This window comes from Chenopodium quinoa, unplaced genomic scaffold (genome assembly GCF_001683475.1).
Source record: "Chenopodium quinoa cultivar QQ74 unplaced genomic scaffold, ASM168347v1, whole genome shotgun sequence".
Classification (NCBI taxonomy): Eukaryota; Viridiplantae; Streptophyta; class Magnoliopsida; order Caryophyllales; family Amaranthaceae; genus Chenopodium; species Chenopodium quinoa.
The window spans coordinates 2,005,895-2,029,737 of NW_018744128.1; the positions used below are offsets into that span (position 1 = coordinate 2,005,895).

Below are 23,843 nucleotides of genomic sequence, written 5' to 3' on the forward strand. Positions count from 1 at the left end.
GCAATTTTGATGCGATTAATTTCATGCGATTATTTTGAGCATTTTCTATGTAATTGTTCTCAATATTGTTTAGCGAATATTTTGCTGCGATTTTACTACGAATTTTATGCGATTTTTATGCGATTTTTTGCTGCAATTTGATGTGATTTTGTTGCGTTTTTATGCGATTTTTTCTCAAATCTTTCCCTGATTTTTGCGATTTGTATGCTGCGATTTTGATGCGTTTATTTCTCAATTTTTGCTGCGATTTATGTTCGATTTTTACTGATTAATTCATGTTTTCGTCAATATTTTTGCGATTTTTTGCGAATTTTCTATTCGATTTTGTTTTTGGCGATTTTCTATTCGATGTATATTTATTTTGCTCGATTATTTATCAATTCGATTGTTTGATTGTTCGAATTGTTTGTTCTTATTTTGATTTTTTTTGTTCGGTTTTCTTTTGCGATTTCCCGGCACAGGGGATCTGTTCACCGGCGAGGTTAGGGTTGGCTGGGTAGAGAAAGGTTAGGTGGCGGCTAGGGTAGCGACGGCGGCGAATTTGGTGGCTGGGAAGAGGAAAAGGGTGGTGGTGGTTTTTGCTTTTCCTTTTTTTTTTTTTTTTTTTTTTTTTTTTAATTTTATTATTTCTAGATTTTATATAGTTCACTATGTTCTAAGCAAAAGCAAATTTAGAACATAGCTATGTTCTAAACAAATTTAGAACATAAAGTAATTTACTACGTTCTAAGCAAATCAAATTTAGAACATAATTCACTATGTTATAAGGAAATTTAGAACATAAAGTAATTCATTATGTTCTAAAATAATTCAAGATGTTCTAAAGTTTTCCTTCTATGTTCTAAAATTTTCCATCTATGTTATAAAGTTTACTCTTTGTGTTCTAAAGTAATTCACTGTGTTCTAAAGTAATTCATTATATTCTAAACTATTATTTAACTATCTTAGCATGTTCTAAACTTTTATTTAGCATATATTAAGTTTACTCTTTATGTTCTAAAGTAATTCATTGTGTTCTAAAGTAGACAATCTTAGCATGTTTGTCAAAGCTTGTTTAATTAGCACTAGTCTTAACTTGGGATAACTTTTGCTTTAAAGGACTACTAATGATAGATTGATTATATAGCCAATATAATGAACCCACCTTAATGCAAGTAATCGATCATCAAATTACAATAAACGATGCTAAAGATAGTGTTTAGAAGTGCAAAAGGATATGATTAAACAAAAAAAAATTACTTTTGTGATTATCTCATATAGTTGTTAGTAGTTTTTCCTCTAGTTCAAGTGTTTTATATACATTAGCCTACTAGCTCAACGGGTAGAGCATTGTTTGAGTTTTTTCATTAATTTCATCAATTTCGTTTTCTAGTTTTCTTTTTCTTCTTCAATTTCCAGATTTTTCCAAATTTTATTTCTAGATTTTATTTCCTTTGCTTATTTCCAGATTTTTTATTTCCAGATTTTTCTGTTTTTTTCCTTTGCTTGAGTTTTTCAACATCGTTTTCGATTTTATCCTATTTTGTTTTCCAGATTTTTGATTTTTAATGGATTTTAATTTCTGGTTGCTTTTTTGCTACAATTTGTGTTTTTCAAAATAGGTTTATGCATATTGATGGATTTAGATGGTGTGCAACCTAATTATCCTTCTTCCTGTGTTACTCATTCAGGTAATTTTATTGTTTTCAATGTTTTAATTTCAATTTACTTACATGTTCTAAAGTTTCTTTACTATGTTCTAACATTTATCTGTAATGTTCTGAAGTTTTCTCTGTATGTTCTAAAGTTTTCTATATATCTCTCTCTTTATATTCTAAAACTTTCATTCTATGTTCTAAAGTTTACCTTCTAATTTTAAATTTTACTTTTTATGTTCTAATATTTACTTTCATTGTATGTTCTAAAGTTAACCTTCTAGTTTAATTTTTTCACTTTATTGTAAATTTTATTATGTATGTTATAAAGTAATTCACTATGTTATAAGTATGTCCCTGATTTTATATGTTCTAAAGTTTATCCTTGATGTTCTAAAGTTTATCTTTGATGTTCTAAAGTTTTCTCTGTATGTTCTAAAGTTTTTTATGTATCTTTCTCTTTATATTATAAAGTTTATTTTTATGTTCTAATGTTTACTTTCATGTTCTAATGCAGTTGGTGATATTTATCGTACTCTAGAGGTTGTTGGATCATTTAGCCCTGGTGGTACCACTAAGGAATGGATTCCAAGTGTTCCCGAGGAGTTAAAACCCAGTTTGGGGATGATATTTAAAGATCCTGAAGAGGGTCTTAGTTTTTATAAAGCATATGCAAATGCCGCTGGGTTTACTTCTAGGAAATCTACTACTAAAAGGAAGAAGAATAACAAAGATATAATTGCTTTTCAATATGGAGTTTGCAATAAGGAAGGTTTTAGGGCAATAAGAAAACCTATTGCTCAACAAACAGTTTATGAAGAAGGAAAAGTTCGTATTACTAGGAAACGTTTAGTCACTCGTGTAGGATGCAATGCTCACATATGTATGAGATATGATGCTGGAAAGTATGTTGTAACTCATTTCAAAGAAGAACATAATCATCCTTTATATACTCCAAGTTGTGCAAAATTTCAGAAGGATAATAGAAAAATGCATATTATGCATAAAAAGTTGATTGTTGATAATTCAAAGGTGATTTATTTTTATGTACTAAATAATGTTTTTTTTTGTTTTGATTTACTATGTTCTAAAGTTAATTCTTAATCTTAGTAATATTTTTTTTTCTAACAGGTAAATGTTGGTCCTGTGAGGTCTTATACTATGATGAAAGAATTAGCTGGATCACATGATAATGTTGGTGCATCTAAACAAGATTTCAAAAATTTTTATAGAGATTTGAAGGCTTTTATTGATGGATCAGATGCCCAAATGTTTGTGGATAATTTTCAAAATAAGAAATTGCTCTGGAGTGCATTTTTTTTTTTCCTATGATGTTGATGAAGAAGATAGACTTTGTAGAGCTTTATGGGCTGATCCAATCTGTCGAAAAAATTATGCACTTTTTGGTGATATGGTTTCTTTTGATACCACATTCAAAACAAACAGGTGATGTTTTAAATATAAATTTACCTCTATGTTCTAAAGTTTACCTCTATTTTGTAACATTTTCTGCATAAATAATTTGTGTATGTTACAGATATAATATGATCTTTGGTCCATTTACTGGAGTTGATCATCATAAAAAATGTGTTACTTTTGCGGCTACTTTTGTAGCTCATGAGGATATATCATCTTTTGAATGGGTTTTCAAAACTTTTCTTAAAGCAATGGGAAATAATGAGCCTGTGTGTTTGATTACCGATCAAGACCCTGCAATGAAAGTTGTTGTTCGTAATGTTTTTCAAACTACAGAACATAGGTTTTGTATGTGGCATATTATGAAAAAGGTGCCTGAAAAAGTAGGTCGGGCGATTGCCCAAGACACTGATTTCTTGAAAAAACTGTGTTCATGTGTTTGGCATTTAGAGATTGAGCCGGCAGAATTTGAAGAAAAGTGGAACAAAGTTATTTCAGAATTCCATTTGAACGATCATGAATGGTTGGCATACATGTACAACATACGTGATATGTGGATTCCAGCGTATTTCAGAGATTTATTTTTGGGTGGCATTATGAGGACCACATCTAGATCAGAAAGTGAAAATAATTTTTTCACTATGTTCACAAATCCCCATCTCACTTTGATTGAGTTCTACATGAGGTAATAAGTAATTGTCTATATATGTTCTAAAGTTACTCTTTATGTTCTAAAGTTTTCCTTGTATGCTCTAAAGTTTTCTTTTTATGCTTTATAGTTTTACTATTTATTTTATAATTCTCTTTTATGTTTTCTTTTTCTCTTTATGTTTTAATAATATTTAGATCATAATAAACATGTCATGTATATTTATATTTTTTAATGTAATTCACTCTATGTTCTACAATTATCTTCTATGTTTTAAAGTTAATTTCTATTTTCTATAGGTTTGAATGTGCATTGGATGCTCAAAGGCACACTCAAAATAAAATGGATAATGATTCGAAGAATAAGCGTCCGGAGTGTAAGACTCCAATTCCTTTAGAGAAAGATGCTTCTGAATTGTTTACAACAACAATTTTCTATGAATTTCAATATGAGCTTGAAATTGGATGTTTTAATTGTGGTGTTGAGGAGATGAAGAAGGACAATGAGCTTTACATTTTCAATTTGAGGGAAGGAACTAGAAGGAGGACTTTTGATGTTGTTTTTGATCCAACTACCTTTGATACCAAGTGTTTTTGTAAAAAATTTGAACGTGATGGTGTGCCTTGTAGGCATATGATTTGGGTGTGGAAGGCAAGGATGTTAGAAAAAAATTCCCAAGGCCTACATTCTAAATAGATGGTGTACAATGGCTTATAAGAAGCCCATTTTTGATTTAGAGGGTAATGTGTTGGAGGAATGTATTAATGCAGTAGATAAGAAAATGTTATTAAATGATTTGTGGTCTGAAATTCATGCTTGTGTGAGTTTAGTGCAAAACAATGAAGATGATCTTAGTAATCTTGTCAAAAAACTTCGAGCCATGAGGGTAGATTTGGAACAGAAGAAAACAAATGGAAGCAACAATCTTTCGAGCAAAGTTAAAGACATTGAAATGCTTATTGGAGCTAGTCTACCTTCTAATGTTTTAATCAAACCTCCTAAAATTTCGAAGAACAAAGGCACGGGGGTTCATGTTCCAAATCAGGTCAATGTTCCAAATGATGTCCATGTTCCAAATCAGGTTCATGTTCCAAATCAGGTAAATGTTCCAAATGATGTCCATGTTCCAAATGATGTCCATGTTCCAAATGAGGTTCATGTTCCAAATAGTGACAAAAGAATGAAGAGTGACAGAGAAAAGTCTATTGAACAAAGTCAAAAGAAGAAGAGATTATGTAGAGCATGTGGGGAGCTTGGTTATCATGATAGTCGTAATTGCCCTGGAAAAGTCAAGTGATATTGTAAGTAAACTTTATTTTTAATTTTCTTATATTTATTTTGTTCTAAAGTAATTATGTTTTAAGCAAGTTTAGAACATAAAGTTATTCATATATGTTCTAAAGTAATTCAATATGTTCTAAAGTGTTTTCTCTTTGTTCTAAAGTTACTTTTCTATGTTCTAAAGTGTTTTCTCTATGTTCTAATGTTTATTCTTTCTGTTTTAGTGTAATTTAATATGCTCTAATGTTTAGAATATAAAGTTATTCATTTTGTTCTAAAGTTTTCCTTTATATTTTAACTTTTCTCTTTATGTTCAAAATATTTTCTTTATATGTTTTAAAGGTTTCTTTAAATGTTCTAAAGTTTTTACTCTATATAATATCATGTGTTCTAAACTAATAGAAATGGCATGTTATAACATTTTTTAATGCTAAATTATGTGCTTATGTTCTAATATTGTTTTATTTTTTTTTCTTTACAGGTTGGTGAATATACTATTAATCCAGTTGCATGAGATGTTATATATTTAGAAACAATATCTCATTTACTAGCACGTAAAATATTATTCATGTAATTCTTAAAATATAAGAACTCAATTTATTTACTTTTAGAAACAATATATTTTTATTTCTTTTTTGTCCAATTATTATTCAGAGTATCTCTACTAGTGTTTTTCTTATCAATTTTTATGTTAATTAAAGTTGATTATAATGTTTTATAACATCTCCTGTCTTTTCATCTTCCCCCCTTTTCGTAATTATAAGTTGTTTTATTAAGTTAATTTGAACTACGAGTAATGATAGTACAAGCATTTTAGATACCTTTATTAAACAGCATTTAGTTGAATCTTGCTTTAATCAACTTTTATTTATTCAAGTTTCTTAACATTGATTTACATATGCCTTCTTAGATATGCACTAAAGAGTGTATGCATTGTATTCAAAAGGAAAAATAAAGCAAAAGTAATGGATTAGAAGCAGCCAGTTTAGAACATAAGCAAATACTTTAGAACATAGATAAAAATAATTAGAAGATTAGCAAAATCAATAATTTGGACATGTAATAAGAAAAAAGTACAACATAATAAGATATAATTAGAATCAAGTTACCAATTGAATGCTTTGGAATCTTGTTACTTTGGCTGTTGTCATTTCTTGTTACTTTTTTTTAATTTTCTTATGTTCTAATGTTCTACACTTTAAGTTTTAAGTCAAAATTAATATATAATAATATATTCTAATATCCTAACTTTATAAGCATATAATTATTAAAACATAATCAAAAATACTTTAGAACATACCCATATAATTTAGAACATGAATATAATTTAGCATATAAGTTTATATGATATATTTTATATTAAAATTTTAGCATTTAATATGATTCAACAATATATTTCTTGTAACAGGTAAATACATAGAACATAAGAAATTACTGTTATATTCTTTGCAAATATCTCTCTACAAATATAAACTTAAGATCTTAACAATCATATATCCATTTTGTTCTCCTTTGACCACTTTTTTGATCTCCTAATCACTTTGTTCCGTTCTTCATTTACTTCTGCTGTTATTATCTTCCCACAATACTCCACTCTTAATTTTTTCATTTGGTCAAACTGCAAAAAAAAAAAAAAAGAGTAACTTTTAGAACATAAACATAAACATTTGGTCAAACTGCAAAAAAAAAAAAAGAGTAACTTTTAGAACATAAACAGAAATACTTTAGAACATAAGCATATAATTTAGAACATGAATATAATTTAGCATATAAGTATAAATAAATATAATAAACCATAATATATCTAAACAATAACCAAACCAAACCACAACACTAAAACCATAACACCAAAACCATAAACGAAACTAATTTAAAACATGTATCTTATGTTTTAAACTTACATTGTCTAATTCTAGTCCCGAATTCCATTGTTTTACAGATTCTCCTTCATATGTTTCCATGTGCTTCAACAGGAACACTCCACAATCATGTTTGTTCTTATTGCTCTTCCACGACATACTCAAGTTTCTTGTTTTGAAGGAGGATACAAAGTCACTCTTTATATTTGAGTCAATTGAGTGAACGAAATCAGCAAATGCATTCAACTGAAAAATTGGATAAACTTTAGAACATATAAGGTAAACTTTAGAACATAAAGAAAAACTGTAGAACATATAAGGCAAAAGTTAGAACAAAAGTATAATTAAAAAAATGTAAACTTTGATGTCTTACCATTAATCTATGGTAATTTCCATATTTATTGTGAAAAGGAATATTTGGTGGAAGAAATATGTTGTCAATCAAATCAAGTGTTCCTTCCACAAAGTTGACACACAGCAAATAGTAGTGATCTGGTAAAACGACCGGGAAGAAAACCTAATAGATAAACAGAATTAGAACATAGATAAGCAAAATTAGAACATAAGCATGCATTTTAGAACATAAGCATATAGTTTAGAACACAAGCATATAATTTTTATAACATGTAGTTTAGAACATAAGTAAGTAGTTTAGAAGATAAATAAGTAGTTTAGAACATAAGTAGATACTTTAAAACATAGATAAAAATAATTAGAACATAAACAAAACCAATAATTAGAACATATAATAAGAAAAAAGTACAACATAATAAGATACCAAATTACCAATTGAATGCTTTTGAAGCTTGTTACTTCGGTCGTTGTCATTTCTTGTTGCATTCTATCAAACAAAGCCTTCATTCTATCATCTTGCCTTTCATTTGATTTGAAGTATTTTTCTGTACAACGTATGAGCTGAAAAAGAAAAAGAAATTAAAACATAAGTAATTAGAACATAGGTGCATAGTATAATCTATATGAGAAACAAAAAGAATCTACTCTTAGAACATAGTTATAATTTTAAGTTCGAAAACATACATAGCATTCAGTACTGAAAAAGAATCTACTCTTCTTGTCTACACCACGTCTTTTATTTTCAAAATTCAATAGGCAAACATAAGAATCCACAACATTGTTCAACATGTGCTTATCTTCTATGAGACTATGAATCTCATCTCTCGTAATCTTTGTCCCCATGTTATCAGCATACAAAAGCTCCCTAAAATCAGAACAATAAAATCAGAACATAAGCATGTAGTTTAGAACATAAGCATGTAGTTTAGAACATAAACACATAATTTAAAACATAAGAATATAGTTTAGAACATAAGTACCTATTTTGGTGACTCCTCATTCCTTTTCTCTTTCTTCTCAATTTTTTCCTCCTCGTTTCTCTCTTTTCTGTACTGCTCTTTTTCTTCTTCTTTTGATCCTAAATCTTCATAGCAATTACACCATAAAAATTAAGTATTATAGCAAATAGCAAAAAATAATTAGAAAATAAAAAGTAACTTTAGAACATAAGAAATATATACAATTAGGAGACAACCTAGAAATAGTTAGAATATAAAAAATTAAGAATTAACTTTAGAGCATAACCAGAAAAAATTTAGAGCATAAGAAGTAATATTAGAACATATCTAGTAAATATTAGTACATAAAAAATGAATTTGAAAATAATGTGAAATTACCAACTACTGGTGAGGGAATCAACAAGTTTTTGTCTTTATTCTCTTCATTTCTCTGTTCTTTGTTCTTATCTTTTTCCTCTTCCTTTGATCTCAAATCTGCTTAACAATTAGAACATAACTAATTTAGTACATAACTAATTTAGAACATAACTAATTTAGAACATAATCATATAATTTAGAACATAAGCATGTGATTTAAGCGCATGTTTTAGAACATAAAAAAGTACTTTAAAACATAAGCATCTAATATAGAACATAAGTATAATTTGGAAATTAAGCATGTACATGTGAAATTACCAACTGTCGGTGACTTTGGTGACCTTGTTTCCTCGAATTTCTTCCATGCCTTATCCATAACCATATCCAATTCTTCAATAAATGCCGGTTCATCGAAGACATGTTGATCTTGGCTGAGTATAGAAGGGCTTTTCTTTTCTTCTTGGTTCACGAATGTCTATAAAATAAGAAATTATAATTTAGAACATAATATGCATAATATTTATATAAATTTATTATACTTTAGAACATAAGCTGAAAATACTTTAGAACACAACCAGAAAATACTTTAGAACATAATTATAATACCTTTGTTGTGTACTTGCACCATATGTTGTCTATGAGATGTTGCATTTTTCCTGTTGTTTCTTCCTCAACAAAAAGATCTTTTGCTTGTTCTAACATGCCATACATCTCTTTAACATTCGAGGCAAGTGTTTTTGCCAAATCTCCAAATTTGCTCAAAAAGCCCTTCATTAGAACACAAAAATATTTTAGAACATAAAGGACATAACATGGATAGTTTAACAGAAAAGGATTAAATGGAGCATAAAATATAATTTACAACATAAACTAAATCATACCATCATGTCATTTCGAGAAGTTGTAGAACTAGAACCTATTGATGATTTTTCCATTCTCTTCTCTTTTTCCTTTTGTTTTGGTTGTTTCTTTTTTCCTTTTGGTGCCTTCTAGTATATAAATTATAAAATTTAGAAAACAACAACATAAAGTGTAGTGTTTAAACATAAACATATACAAATATCATACCACAATTGTTTCCATTCTTTCCAAGAGTTTTCCATATCCAAATCCATGATCTTTTTCAAACTTATATCTCACTTGAATCCTTTCCTTTGTCCACACCGAAATTAGTGGACATTTTCTTGGTTTTTCTAACCCTCCTCTTTGTAGACGATCAAAATAGAATACCTATTTAGTACATGTTAAGAATTAATTAGAATATTTTTCACACATTTTCAACATAACAAGAATAATATATATACATAATGGTAAGAATTTAAAACTTACCATTAGAAAAGGTAAAGGACCTGTAAAGTAAGAATTTCCCTTCTTCCATACACTTACAGAATCTTTCAAGTGCTCAATCACAAATGTGCACCAATCCAATTCAGCAATTTTCTTTACATCCATACAACTATACAAGAATTTAATGTATAGTTGTGGGTTGTTTGTTGATCGAATGCAACAATTGACAACACATACCACAAAGTTCCAAAGAAATTCATCAGAAACTGATTTTTCCTTCTTCAATTCTTGAATTCTGTCAATCAATCTCTTGTTGGTTGGACTTCCCTTTTAGAGGTAAAAAAAAAACATATAAATTAAAACCTATGGAGATAATAGATCTATTTTAAAGCAAAAAACACTTTAGAACATAAGCAAAGCACTTTAAAACATACAATTTATAACATAAAATTCATACTTTAGAACATAAAATTTAAAACATAACCACATTATATCATCATACTTTTTTGAGGCCAAACTTGCTTCTCCAAGCTTTTAGAAACTTGCTCCATTTCAGATTTGACTCATCATTTGGTTGCTCAATCCTTTTGCCTCCCAATGGCAACCCATAAGCCAAATGAACATCAATTGCCTCCAAAAAGATTTCTTGTTTTCTCTTTGGTAACATCAAACAACATCTCTCCGTGTCAAAATTCGTAACCAAGTTTTCTGTCAACCTAGAATTATAATGAAAAATGTAAGATTTAAAGCACAATACAGCTATATTTAGAATATAATAGTCAATCTTTAGAACATAGAAGATTAAAACATTTAGTATAATATTTAAACTTTTGAACATAATTTAGAACATTATATAATAAAAAAAAGTCTATTTTAGAACATAATAAACATACATTTGAACATAACAAAAAATTAATTTAGAACATTAGTGTATAGCAATTCAAACATGAGAGTTCATAATTTTAGAATACAAGAAGTAACTTTAAAACATAAGTAATTTACAACATAATCATATTATTTAGAACATATGCACATAATTTAGAACATAATCATACAATTTAGAACATATGCACATAATTTAGAACATAGCTAATTTCGAACATAATCATATTATTTAGAACATATGCACAAAATTTAGAGCATAACTAATTTAGAACATAATCTTATAATTTAGAACATTAGTGTATAGCAATTCAAACATGACAAATCATAATTTTGAACATAACATTGATAATACTTATGATTTTAGAATATGATTTTAGAACATAACATTCTACTACTTACGTAGAATTAATATGGATTGGTAAATCCAATTCCAAAAAGCCTCCAAAACCAATGTTCCGAATAGCTTGCTTTTGTTTTTTCCGAAAGATTTATCAACACATCCTTCATGAATTGAGTAGGAGGTACTCTTTGATAAGGTTGCCTCTTAACTAGTTTATCTTGCTCATTAGCTTCTACTACTTGGACATCCTCACCATCTTCTTCTTTTTCAATCTTTCTTTTCTTCTTCTTCACATCCTCACCATGAATAGATAAACATAATTAGAACATAGATAAGCAAAATTAGAACATAAGCGTGCACTTTAGAACATAAAAATAAAGATTGTAAAGATTAAAGAGTATTATTACCTGAGTTTGATTTTTTTTATTGATTTTTTGTTCCTCCTCACTATCATCTTCCATCTCCTCTTTTTCATCTTTCTCTTTCATCTTTACATCACCCTTATTATCATCCTCACCATCATCTTTACTATCATTATTCTTGTCATCATCCTCAACATTATTACCCTCTTCTTCTTTTTGATCTTTTCCTTCTTCTTGATCTTTTTCTCTTCCTTCCTTTTTTGCAATTTTCGAGGTGGTTGAAGCCTTGTTGGAAGTTTTCTATGTCTTATAGCAACACTTTTACTTTCAATATGCTTCTCAAATTCCGATCTATCAATTACTTCCGCTTCAACGTTTTCAACTTTCCTTTAAAAACAATTAAAAATAATTAGAATACAACTAACATTAAATAGAGTGCAAATATAAAGGGATAAGATGAACATAAACTATAATGGATACATATTAGAACATAATACAAATCTTCAGAACATAAGAGAAAATTTTAGAACATAATGGAAAACTTTAGAACATAATGGAAAACTTTAGAACATAATACAAATCTTTAGAACTTAAGGGAAAACTTTAGAACATATTGGAAAACTTTAGAACAAAATTTAAAACATAATAGGTAAAGTTTAGAACATTAGTTTAGTTACCTTTTTCTTACATAAGTAATTTCTTCTTCTTGTATATTAGTAACTCCTTCTTCTGATTTTTCTTCATTTTGGCCTTGCATTTTACTGCAACATTAAGAAATCAAAAACATTAGTAACATTCCAACATTATTATTATATTTTTGAACATAGGAATAATTTAGAATATGCTGAAAAATAGTTTAGAACATGCTAGAGAGTGAAAAACCCAAAATAGAATGAGTAAACTAGAAATTTAAAAGACAAATGAAACAGAAACATGATAAGGTTTGATTGAGTTTATTTTCAGCCCATGTTCTAAATTATTTCAACCTATGTTTTAATTTTTTCTTATGTTCCAAATTTTTTCTACCTATGTTCTAAAGTTTGTTTTCAGCCCTGCAATCACAAGTTCACTACTAACAACCCCTAACCAATTAACAACCCCTATGTTCTAAAGGATCCATTAAAATGCACAGTCGATATATAAGTGAACTCCATGCAAAAGGATCCGAAATACAATGCATAGTTCCCAATATGCTGAATTGCTGATTGTAGAATGAAGACCCAATGAACTAGAGAAACTCAAGTATAAGACCATAAAAGGCCTGGAGAACACAAAGGAATCTGAGTCACCAAAGAAATAAATCCTCACCAAAGCCAATTGTCATGTTGCTGCTGATGGAGTCAAACCTTGCAAAGGTCTAGCATGGGGAAGAAGTCGAGTACCATATGCTGTTAGCTGAGTTTACTAATGAAAAGCTAATTAACATGCCTCAGTCTTGGTTTAAATTTATAACAAAACCTCAAAGAAATTAACCACCAGCCTCATAAAATCAAGCAATGTCACTGCGATCAAGCATATCGATCAAAGTCATTTTGACAACATTCTAATTTTACGCCTTTTTTATGATTCCTCTTTGATTGTAATGTCACATCGTATTATGAACGAATTGACAGCGATGGGTCGGGATGATAACTGATTTTATGTTGTCTCTGTTCTAGATGCTCTATTATTGAATTTTCTTCGGTACATTTTCCCATTGAATAATTCAGCAGCATTTAGCAATGCTTTTAAAACGTGGAATTATATATCGTAAAAATCAAAGATCCACCTCCATTATGATTATGTTGTCGGGTATCCATTAATTTAAACGTAGACATAATAGAATGAGTTTAGAACATAATTTTTTTTAAAAAAGAGTTTAGAACATTATCCATTAATTTAAACATAGAACATAATAGAATGAGTTTAAAACATAATTTAAAAAAAAAGAGTCTAGAACATTATACAAGCCTGTTCGAAATTGACAGAAAACAAACAACAAAAATCGAACAAAATAATTCAAACATAAATTGAACTAATTAAATCGAACAAAATCGAACAAAAATCAAAATATTAGCAAAATCGAACTAAAATCAAGCAAAATTCGAACTAAAATCGAGCAAAAATCAAACAAAATAATCGAACAAAAATCGAACTAAAATTGAACCCTAAATTTGAACACTAAAGCTATCTAACTTACTCAAAAATAATAATATGTGCTGGTAATTCGAGGCCTCTGGGTTGTGTCATGGGCGTTCAGTATAATATGAATTTTTTCATACAAAATCGAAAAGAAAAACATACAAAATCGGCTTTAACTCATGCAAAATTCATGAAAATCAAATCGCAAAAATCAAAATCGCCAGTTTGCAAACATCATGCGATTGAAATCACAAAATCGAATTGAATATCATGTGAAATTCATAAAATTAGAACATAATCAAAGAAAAACGTACCTGATTTGAGCAATTTAGGTTGTTTTGCAACAATTTGGGCTAGATTTTGAGATTTGAGGAGAGAGAAAGTAAAGAGGATTGAAAGTTTGAGGAGAGAGAAAAGTATGAACGTTTGGGGAGGGTTTTGGGGGATTTTTTTTTGTTTTAATCTTGACCGCTCATCCTAATCTAATCCTACGGATGAGATTGGTTCTTATATAACTAGGGTTCTTACATAAGGAGGGGTTCTTACCGGATCCCTCCCCTATATATATATATATATATATATATATATATATAGTTAAAATAAAGTTTTGAATAATTTTCAGATTGCAGTTTAAAATTAGATCAGATTATCCTATTAAGAATGATGGCTAAAATTTAACTTTTAAAAGAGGTTTACTATTTACTCGCTATTTTTATTTTATATTACCTTTTAAAGTAATTTTTTTCCGAGAAACTACCTTATAAAAAAATGTTGTAATAAACTACCTTATAATTTATAAAAGCTAAATGCTGTAAGATACTACCCCTTGGTCGGAAAGTGAGAGTTGACTAAATTTTTCCAGCGTTGACCAAGTCATGTACCGGTCACATGACATTTAATTCATCTTGGGTAGTATATGGATAGGCTCGGGGAAAATTAGGGGAAAATGGGGAAAGATGAATTAAACGTCACGTGACCGACACATGACTAGGTCAACGCCGGAAAAATTAAGTCAACTCTCACTTTCCGACCAAGGGTAGTATCTTACAAAATTTAGTTTTATAAGGTAGTTTTTTACAACATTTTTTTTATAAGGTAGTTTCTCGCAAAAAAAAATGCTTTAAAAGGTAGTTTCTCACAAAATATCCTTTATATTAGGAAAATTTAGAAATATTAATCCCAACTTTGTTCCGTTTTGTTTTAATAATCCCAACTTTGGATTATTCTACAATAATCCCAACTTTGGGGGGTGTTTTGTTTCTTCATTCCCAAACCGGTCAACAAAAGTCAATGACCTATTATATCAGGTCACTTGACATGTGTCAAGTCTTGATTGGTCCAAAAAATAAAAATAAAACAAAAAATCATAACAACAGCCCCCACGCCCACCAGCCCTCCTCCCTTTCCACCACCGGCCCACCTTAATCGGCGGCCGCTTGCCGGAAAGAAATGCAACGGCGGGCTGGGTAATGGTGGGGTTAAGGTGGGCTGGTGGTGGAAAGGGAGGAGGGCTGGTGGGCGTGGGGGGCTGCTGTTCTGATTTTTTGTTTTTTTTTTTTAATTTTTTGGACCAATCAGGATTTGACATGTGTGAAGTGACCTGATATAATAGGTCATTGACTTTTGTTGACCGATTTGGGATTGAAGAAACAAAACACCCCCCAAAGTTGGGATTATTAAAACAAAACGGAGCAAAGTTGGGATTAATATTTCTAAATTTTCCTTTATATTATTATACAAGAAGTATATAACCAAGTGACGGGTACGTACAAAATTGCTGCCAACTAATACTACGTATGCCATAGTAAGTGATGAGCCCATATCTCCTCATAAATAAACGTATAATTATAATAATACTACTACTTGATATGAAATTGTCATTCAACTCAACTTATACGTGTAAGGTAACATTTAACATTAGAGAGTATATTAGCGTAATAGATAATTACAAATTAAAGATGACAAAAACATTATAACTGCTATGATTTTGACTATTATAATTTAAATATTATGAACACATTAACAACAACAATATAATGACAAATCTTCGTCATCTTATTAATAAATTAATCAGTGCTTTGTATGTTTTGCCTAAATTTATTAGCAAGAAGGCAACAATAATACATGCTAGCTAGTTTAAATTTGTTATAAGCTTGGACCTCGTCCTAAGTTTTCAACTTGGCCGGCAGCAACTTTATGTAATGGCTCTTGAGAGTCTTGACTAGTTGACTATATATGTTTTGTCATAAAATAAGAATTAAAATTAGATCAATCAAAATATGTTTTCAACGTGTATAGTTCTATGACTTGTATCCAACATCCTATATGGAAAAGGTCATAGTTTAATACGAAGTATAAAGGTAAACCAATTTAGTGGCGGTAGAGATTTACATTGTGATATGCGATCACAACTTTGAATTCAAACTAATAGGAATGGATTGATCGGATTAAATTAGCAGACTTTTTGAGAGTGAGTGAAGGAAGATTTCCCTTTATCTTTAGTCCCATGTCCCTCTCAAACTCTGATTGGTGTAGTCAGGTCAAGGTAGCATGTGAGGATCGGAGTTGTATAGCTCGATAGCTAGATTACTCTATCTAACTATCTTGATCTCCATTATTATGTATTTTCACAATTGTGTATACCTATGTGGCTATGTTATATTACTATCATATTATCACTCATAACTCATTACTAAGCTTGTTCGTTTATCTTCAACACAACAAATTGTATATAATAATCATAGAGTGAAACATAAATATTACTATTGTGAGTTTACAATCATTTTAAAACAATGGATTATTACGAAAAAAGTCTAAATTTTGTTATGATTATATGTATTGATCTTGATGTAAAAACTAAAGTATTGTGTATACTATCACATCACAAGTATGTCCATCAAACACTACAAAAGTTAAATATATTTACTATATCGATCACATTTCCAATCACAATATAATCGAGTTAATACAAATTGAAGGTAGTAACGTTTGCCAAAAGTTGCACAAAAGGGACTAAAGTTTCAGAAGTTGCAAAGAGGGTACTGAACCCACTATTCAAGGTTAACAATCCGGTTGCAATCGGTAATAACCGATTAACCGGTTACTTTCTATTTCCCTTTGAAAAAAATAAAAAAAAAAGCTTAATTGTCCACTCATATATACTTTAGGAAGTGAAAAGCCATCATTACACTGACAATCAACGAACTCCCTCTGTTCCATAAAAACGAAACCAGTTTGCAATCAAAAATCAGAAAATTGAAATTCCTCTGTTAGAAGAAAGCTATAATTTTGCGAAGGAAGGTGAAGGTTTGATTTCTGCAACTTTACAATTGAATTTGATTTCTGCATCTATACAATTGAACTTGATTTCAGAATTGTGTATTAATGTTTGATTTTGGGTTATGCATTACAACAATTGGGTTAAATGTCATAATTTCGTACTTCGACATACTGAGAAATGGGTAATTTATAGTTTGATTGTTAAAATAACAGTAAATTAGCGAGGGTTAAAAAAAACTAGGGTTCATATTGTAATTGAATTGGGGATTTTTTTAATAAAATTAATTTGATTAAACTAAGGCTTGTTTATGCTAATAACAACATATTTATGTGTATGATGTGAATGGGGATTTTTTCTTAAAAAAAATAAAATAATTTGATTAAACCATGGCTTGTTTATGCTAATTACAGCATAATTGATGTGTATGATGCGAATTGCAGAGTGATATGGCGTTCAATAGGCCTTCTCCTTCTCCTTACAGGATGCTACTGTAATTTTTATAATTGCTTCATCTGATTTTTTTTTTATTTTTTTTTTCTTCAGTAGATGCAAGGTGGAGAAGATACCTATGGAGCTGAGTATATATGGGAGTCAGTTTTTTTGGAGTTGTACCAGCTATAAGTTAACTGATAGATTCCTTGAACAATGGCAAACTTTAGTCCCCTCTTTATTAGTGTCAGAACTTTAATTTTCCTTTTTTTTTTATTTGGTTAAGGTCAATTATGCGGTGAGTACTCTATCTGCAACTTGAACTTCTGAAACTTTAGTCTCTTTTGTGCAACTTTTGACAAACGTTAGTACCTTCAATTTGTATTAACTCCAATATAATCTCAATCATATGGCCTGGGAAAAAGTCATTAGTTCCCTAATTAAGACAAATTAGCAAGAAGAACTTAACGTAGGACATGCACAACATAAAAAGCCAAAGGCAAAGGCAATTAAAGTACGTAATCCTCAAAGTACGAGCTTACTTAAAGTTTCACACACTAATTAAAAGCTTGACATACAAAGTTCTACTTTGAAAATAAAAGTCAACAACATTGAATTTATAAGTGCATGGTTTACATGGAGATGGAATCCATGCAACTATACAAATTTATTTATTTATATAATTACGGTTAGTCCATTTCCCCCTATTTCTTACGTGTTGCTAATGTCAATATAACTGCTCTTTTTATTTTGTTATTTATTCAATTTTGCTTTAATTTGTATAAACATTGTATTATACGAGTACTAAACAATTACGAGTATGTATTATTACCCGAGTCATATGTCATACGTCCTACTTGCTTTCTTTGATATGTTCTTCCGTTAATTGACGAAAAAAAAAAAATACCATTGAGATTTTGAATTTGCTTGACAATTAGTTGTTCATCGTTATTCATTCAATTGAATGACGCATTAGTTTATTAACATTTACAAAATTTAAAAATATGTGTTAAAATCAAATATGTACAAATGGTGGAAGTACCAAATTTTGAGGTAGTTACGGAGTACTACTATACAAATTTATGTTAATTATTAGACAACATCCAATTAAATAATGAAAAAACAAAAATTGTTGATTTTAGCCTTAATTTTGTATGTGAGATGAATCAGATGATTGAGCTGTTAAACATGACACATGTTACATTCAAATTTAACCTTGGTCAAGTTTAGTAATTAGCTAGTAGTTGTTAGGTGGTAGTTGTTTGCATTAGCCGTTTTGACTAGTCGATCGTGATTAGTGTTTTCTATTAAAGTGTTAGATACTACTATATGTATTAGTTGTTTTGGTGTATAAATGAACATAAAGCTAATTGCTCTTTCTGAGCTTTTAGAATTTGGTCCCATATAGAGCTCGCAATCTCTGACATGACACAACAACACGATTGAAACTGACACAACACGAACACGAAGTTACTAAGAGAAAATACGAAGTTGACACAACACGATACAAAATCAACCCAAACACGGCCTGTTTAGATAAAGTGGTCGAATTATGCAATTATCTTACATTATACATAGTTTTTGATAAATTTCATGAATAAAACGAAATTGACACGAGACTAAACACGAACACGAACCCGACACGACTTTTTACCAGCTCTAGTTCCAAAAAAAAACTACTCCGTTCGTAGTATTTCAAATGTGCGAGTCGGGTTCAACCAAGGTGTATGTGTGGGGTGATGATTTAGGCCTTAATTCCATTCCCTAAAAAGAAGAATAGTCGAATACCCTTCAATAAATCCCTAATCAAACAAACTCCATACCCAAAACCGATTACAAAAAATACCCGAAAACCCGTTAATACTACAAAACACCCCACCCAATTTCAGCAGTGGGTATTTGAATTTCGAAGCAGACGTTGCAGAATAACAGCAAGAAGAAATGGGGAACAACAGAGATGATGATATTCATACTGCTGCTAGAAATGGAGATGTTACTGCTGTTGAGTTGATTATCAGTTCTAACCCTTTAGCTATCAATTCCAGAGATAAGCATTCCAGAACTCCGTATCCTCTTTCTCTCTCAATTTATTCAACTATTGGTATTAATTTGTGCTGTGATTGAATTTTCTGCTTTGATTGAGCTTCAGAATTTCATTATATTTGTTGGGTGTTGATCGAATTTGTTTATTTTTGGCTATCTTGATGTTTCTGAAGTGGGTTTGGAATTTTTTTTGATGAAATTATTAAAGAATTTGTTTTTAGTTATTTATTGATAATCTCTTTGTTCTGTTTGGAATACCCAGTTTTCAACTTAGATTTTTGAGGATTACTAGTCTACAAGTGTATAATTTGGTTAGGGTTGTGCATTTGTTACATGAGTAATGTAATGATGAAGTATTTGGTCAGTAAATTTTAAACATCCCACATTGAAAATTTGAAGAGTATGTGAAATGGAAGTTGTAGAAATTTAGGTTTTCTTGTAAATGTGATTTAGGTGTTATTCTTTGTGTATGCAGTTATTTGTAAAGCATATAATATGCCATAAGCTTCTCTTTTTCATTTTTTTCTTGTGATGTTATCGATTTCTGCGCCATTTATCTTATGACATTATGCTAAATTGGTAGCATTGCTGGTTCTGTGTTAAATTTTCAGTATTGATTCATTGCTTCCATTTCCTTATTTCATATTTTGACAGTATGGTAGTATTAGAGTGATAAGGATCAAAGGGTAATAAGTTTAATTTAAGAAACTCCTAATTTTATTGTGGAAATTTTCAATACTTGTGTATTGGTGAGCAACTGCTCTATGTAGTTATCAATGCATTGATCTCAAATGGCGTTTGAGTCAGGCATAGTACAGAATTACACCATAAGTCTTCTCCTAGAAATGACAAAAGGTGTCCTGCCCTTAGATAATCAAACTATGAGAGTTTCATTTTTTGAAGGTGCTGAGGAACTAAGTTACATTAAGCCAGATAAGGCTCTGATGACTCAAATTCAGATTAGTGAAAGGAGAATGAGAGGAAGAAGAGATGAGAATCAGCCTGATCATCCAGTTTTGGCAAATAGATAGCCATATAGATATAATGCTAGGACTTCATATGCTATGTCCTTCAAGACACTTCACCTATATGTTAATCTCATTGAAGTTTACAGCATGCATGTGATTTTGAGATTAAGTTTGGAGGTAATGAAATTTTTCTGTCTTGAATCGGTTAAATAAGCATTTAATAGTGTTTTGTGTCTTAGTGACCAACAAAAGAAATGACTATCTTTAATTTTAGATTGAGCTTTACAACTCTTGCTGGAACTTGAAATTTTATGGCTGGTTGAGTATTTGGTCTTTAATATTTTCTAGTTTTTGCTCTGTTTCATTGACCTATTTGTGCGTTGAGTTGACTTAGTTTCTTACAAAAGTACAAGTACAGACCTGTGCTAATGATGCAACCCAATGACTCTTGAGTTTTTCAATAGAAAGTGTCAGCATAATAGATGAAAATCTCCCTAAGAACATGGCTCATGTTAGTACATTTCTGATTTTGTTGGATCAAATGTTCTCTGTGTGAGCCACATACTGAAAGGTGTGAGGTATCTATCTAGGTTACTAGCAAAGAGGTAAGTAAAGAGGTGGAGTAGAGAAAATATGACAGGAACAAATAAAATTCATTTGATACTCCAAATGGAACATAAATTAGCCAGATACTTTGTAAACTTTGAGATTTACTGTTGAATTTGTACATGATTTTGTCTAATATGCAAGATTTATAATGACTAGTTAAGAATTAGACATAGGCAATTGAGTCAGTACATCCACTGAACTGTTCAAGGTTCTGTTGGAAAGTAGTAGTGAAGTAGCTTCTCCTCTTCTTTCTCCCAGCATAACCATATATCTAACTAGAAAGTGCTTGTGGTCAGTTGAGATATAGGATAGATAAGTTGCTCTATCAAATCACAGTTTAATCAAAACTAAGAGAATTGACATCAGTTATAGGTCCGCTTTTTAATATTTAGGTTTGGAAGACTATATTTATTGATAGATCATTGGTCAATTTAGAGGAGGGCAAGCTGCATATTTTTTTTTAATCATTGATCAACCTTTAGTGGATCTGCTATCTCTTGTTGTCATTGTTCTTGATGTTCCAGAAGTCAGCTCAATCATTGTTAACTAAAGTATTTCCGTATTTGTGGAAGAGGTGTTTTGGTTGATTTTTGGCTGTTGTGCTGGAATTGGCTATGCTCACTGTAACTATTTCACAGCGTAAGAAGACAAAATAAATTTCTTGTGGAAAGCCAATTTAGTGAGGCCGAGAAGTCCTAACTTGTAAAATTCTAGAGTGCTCAGGCTGCTTGTCTTAGAACAGAAGCTGTAACTTTTATACTGTGACCATCGTGCTTGCATGTTCTCAATCTCATGCAATTAGCTTCTGAACGTTATTTCACTAGTAAGATTTTCTGCTTTGGTTTATTCCTTTCTGATTTGTTGAACTAATTGTCAGTACCTAATTAATGGAAACTAGTAAAGTACTACCTAAATCTGGATGGAGGTAGTAAATTTAATTTTGTTTGGACACTAGGTTATTCCATTATGAGCTTATGTATTTCAAGCTACTCTTGTTAGCCTCCTTTGCTTTTGTGTTGAGTTTCATTTATTGCTTTATTATATAGCTTCTGTAAAGAATTGCTTGAAAGTGTTCAACTTTATGACACCCAGAACCCACTTTCTGTGTGAGGTTAAAGTCACCCTTCTTGGATTTTTAGTGGCTTCCTAGCAATCAACCGAGACAAGTTAAAGTTAAAAAGATTTATCCTTATCTACTTTACTCGATTTTACTGAAATTTATTTTATTTAGACTGAACAGAGGCTCCCTTGGTTGATAGAAATAAATAATTCAAACAGAGCAGTAGCTGTATTGATATTCTGTCATTTGTATCCTTTACTTGATTGTGAACATTAGACTACACTTGGCAGCTTGGGCTGGCCATGCAAACGTTGTTAGCTCTCTCTGCAAGCACAAGGCAGATGTTAGCGCTGCAGCTGTGGATGACATGGCTGCAATCCATTTTGCTGCCCAGAAGGGACATTTGGAGGTTGTCAAAGCCCTTGTCTCTGCAGGGGTTTCTGTTAAGGCTATCAATCGCAAGGGCATGACTGCTCTGCACTATGCTGTTCAAGGTTCTCATGTAGAATTGACCAAGTACTTGCTAAAGAAAGGCTTCAATCTCAACGCTAAGACAAAAGCAGGGAAAAGCGTCCTAGACCTTGCAAGCAACGAGGAAATTCGTGCGTTACTGTCAGAGCATGAGAAGGCAAAACAAACTGAGGTTCAGGCTGGTGAAGAGGCAACTGCAGCTGAAGTTAAAGATGTTAAAGATGGGGAGTCAGGCACACCATTGGAAGAAAAGGGTGAAGAGGGTGAATTGAAGGAGACTACTGAAGAAAATCTGAAAAGAAAGGGTGAAGCTGATGATGTTCGAGAGAACTCACCAAAATCAAAGAAAACCAAGGTGGCACTTAACCATCTACTTGCATCTGATGATACACAAGAAGATGAAGAACAATGAGTTGTCAGAAGAGGAGGATTACAATATAGTTGCTTTTATATGCTGTTCATATGGCAGTTGAGAAATAGTGTGGTTTGATTTAAAAAAATGTTAGCCAGTGTCATGTAGCTTAGTTTTGATGTCATGTATAAGTCTCAAGTAGCTCTCACTCACTCGGTTTTCAAGGTTAAGTGCAATTTGCTTCCAACTTCCAAGCCTATGGGCTGAGATATACTGTGAAGAATTTCTCCTGATATTCAAGGATTATGATTTTGTTGGATTACGAAGAGCATAAGACTTATGCAGAGTAACTAAACTTGTACTTGTGCAACATATTTACGACCAGCAAAATTTTACCATGACAAAAAATAGTGAAATTAAAAGACAAAAGTTAACAAGCGCCTTCAGTGTTGGTGCTAGTGCTTTTAAGGAGAATAACAAACTAGAATCTTATGATTATTATTAAAACCTTTTTTTTTTAATCTCCATCATTTCTAATGCCTCTTTTAATTCAGCTCGTCTTGTGTGCGGCCGGCCACATCGTGTGACCACTTAAAGTAACCCCTATAACATTGATTAAGTAACCCCGGTAATACCAATCAAGTAACCCCTATAACAGTGACCAAGTAACTCTATAACAATGATAAAGTAACCCCTTTAACACTGATCAAGTAACCCCCATAACACTAGCAAAGTAACCTCTATAGTGGTTGGTCACACGGTGTGGCCAGCCACATATAAAACTTTGTGCTTTTAATTTTCTTCAAAGCTATTTCCAAGTAATTGGTTATTTAGTCATGCCACTACAAAAACAAACAAAGCACCAAAAACCCTAAAGTATTGTAATCAACAAGTTGTTGCACATCTTTGTAGTTTTTCCAACGAGGTTAATTCTTTCCTTTCGAGTTAATATCAAAATAAGGCACCAAACTTCATCAGAAGTTGCATTTTAGGTACTTAAGTTTCAATTGTTGCAAATTACTTCGATAAATTTTGTTAGATACTCCCATCATTTCATAATAATCGTAACACTTTCTTTTTTTCATCCGTTTCATAATAATTGCAACACTTTCTTATTTGACAAGGAT

The 23,843-nt window shown here is 30.7% G+C and overlaps 5 protein-coding genes across 5 annotated transcripts; 2 read left to right on the forward strand and 3 right to left on the reverse strand.

The window, feature by feature from the left end:
- The first annotated feature begins 1,473 nt into the window (after nt 1–1,473).
- On the forward strand, nt 1,474–3,117 carry LOC110692808 (protein FAR1-RELATED SEQUENCE 5-like). Its single transcript, XM_021869886.1, has 3 exons — nt 1,474–1,670; nt 2,152–2,666; nt 2,766–3,117. Exons 1-3 carry the CDS (start codon nt 1,616–1,618, stop codon nt 2,964–2,966), a joined length of 771 nt encoding a protein of 256 aa, XP_021725578.1. The 5' UTR covers nt 1,474–1,615; the 3' UTR covers nt 2,967–3,117.
- Nucleotides 3,118–6,447: 3,330 nt separating this feature from the next.
- LOC110692809 lies at nt 6,448–8,412 on the reverse strand. The gene is made up of 5 exons (XM_021869887.1): nt 7,878–8,412; nt 7,626–7,754; nt 7,213–7,356; nt 6,882–7,085; nt 6,448–6,598 (listed from the first exon to the last, which is right to left on the reverse strand). The coding sequence occupies exons 1-5, from the start codon at nt 8,034–8,036 to the stop codon at nt 6,470–6,472; spliced, it is 765 nt and encodes a 254-aa protein (XP_021725579.1). The 5' UTR covers nt 8,037–8,412; the 3' UTR covers nt 6,448–6,469.
- A 24-nt stretch (nt 8,413–8,436) lies between these two features.
- LOC110692810 lies at nt 8,437–11,158 on the reverse strand. Its single transcript, XM_021869888.1, has 7 exons — nt 11,081–11,158; nt 10,299–10,512; nt 9,839–10,123; nt 9,391–9,739; nt 9,116–9,277; nt 8,828–8,984; nt 8,437–8,626 (listed from the first exon to the last, which is right to left on the reverse strand). Exons 4-7 carry the CDS (start codon nt 9,442–9,444, stop codon nt 8,490–8,492), a joined length of 510 nt encoding a protein of 169 aa, XP_021725580.1. The 5' UTR covers nt 9,445–9,739; nt 9,839–10,123; nt 10,299–10,512; nt 11,081–11,158; the 3' UTR covers nt 8,437–8,489.
- Nucleotides 11,159–11,438: 280 nt separating this feature from the next.
- Nucleotides 11,439–12,380, reverse strand: LOC110692811. Its single transcript, XM_021869890.1, has 2 exons — nt 12,061–12,380; nt 11,439–11,770 (listed from the first exon to the last, which is right to left on the reverse strand). The coding sequence occupies exons 1-2, from the start codon at nt 12,138–12,140 to the stop codon at nt 11,512–11,514; spliced, it is 339 nt and encodes a 112-aa protein (XP_021725582.1). The 5' UTR covers nt 12,141–12,380; the 3' UTR covers nt 11,439–11,511.
- Nucleotides 12,381–18,555: 6,175 nt separating this feature from the next.
- Nucleotides 18,556–23,042, forward strand: LOC110692812 (serine/threonine-protein phosphatase 6 regulatory ankyrin repeat subunit A-like). Its single transcript, XM_021869891.1, has 2 exons — nt 18,556–19,279; nt 22,170–23,042. Exons 1-2 carry the CDS (start codon nt 19,155–19,157, stop codon nt 22,774–22,776), a joined length of 732 nt encoding a protein of 243 aa, XP_021725583.1. The 5' UTR covers nt 18,556–19,154; the 3' UTR covers nt 22,777–23,042.
- Nucleotides 23,043–23,843: the final 801 nt, after the last annotated feature.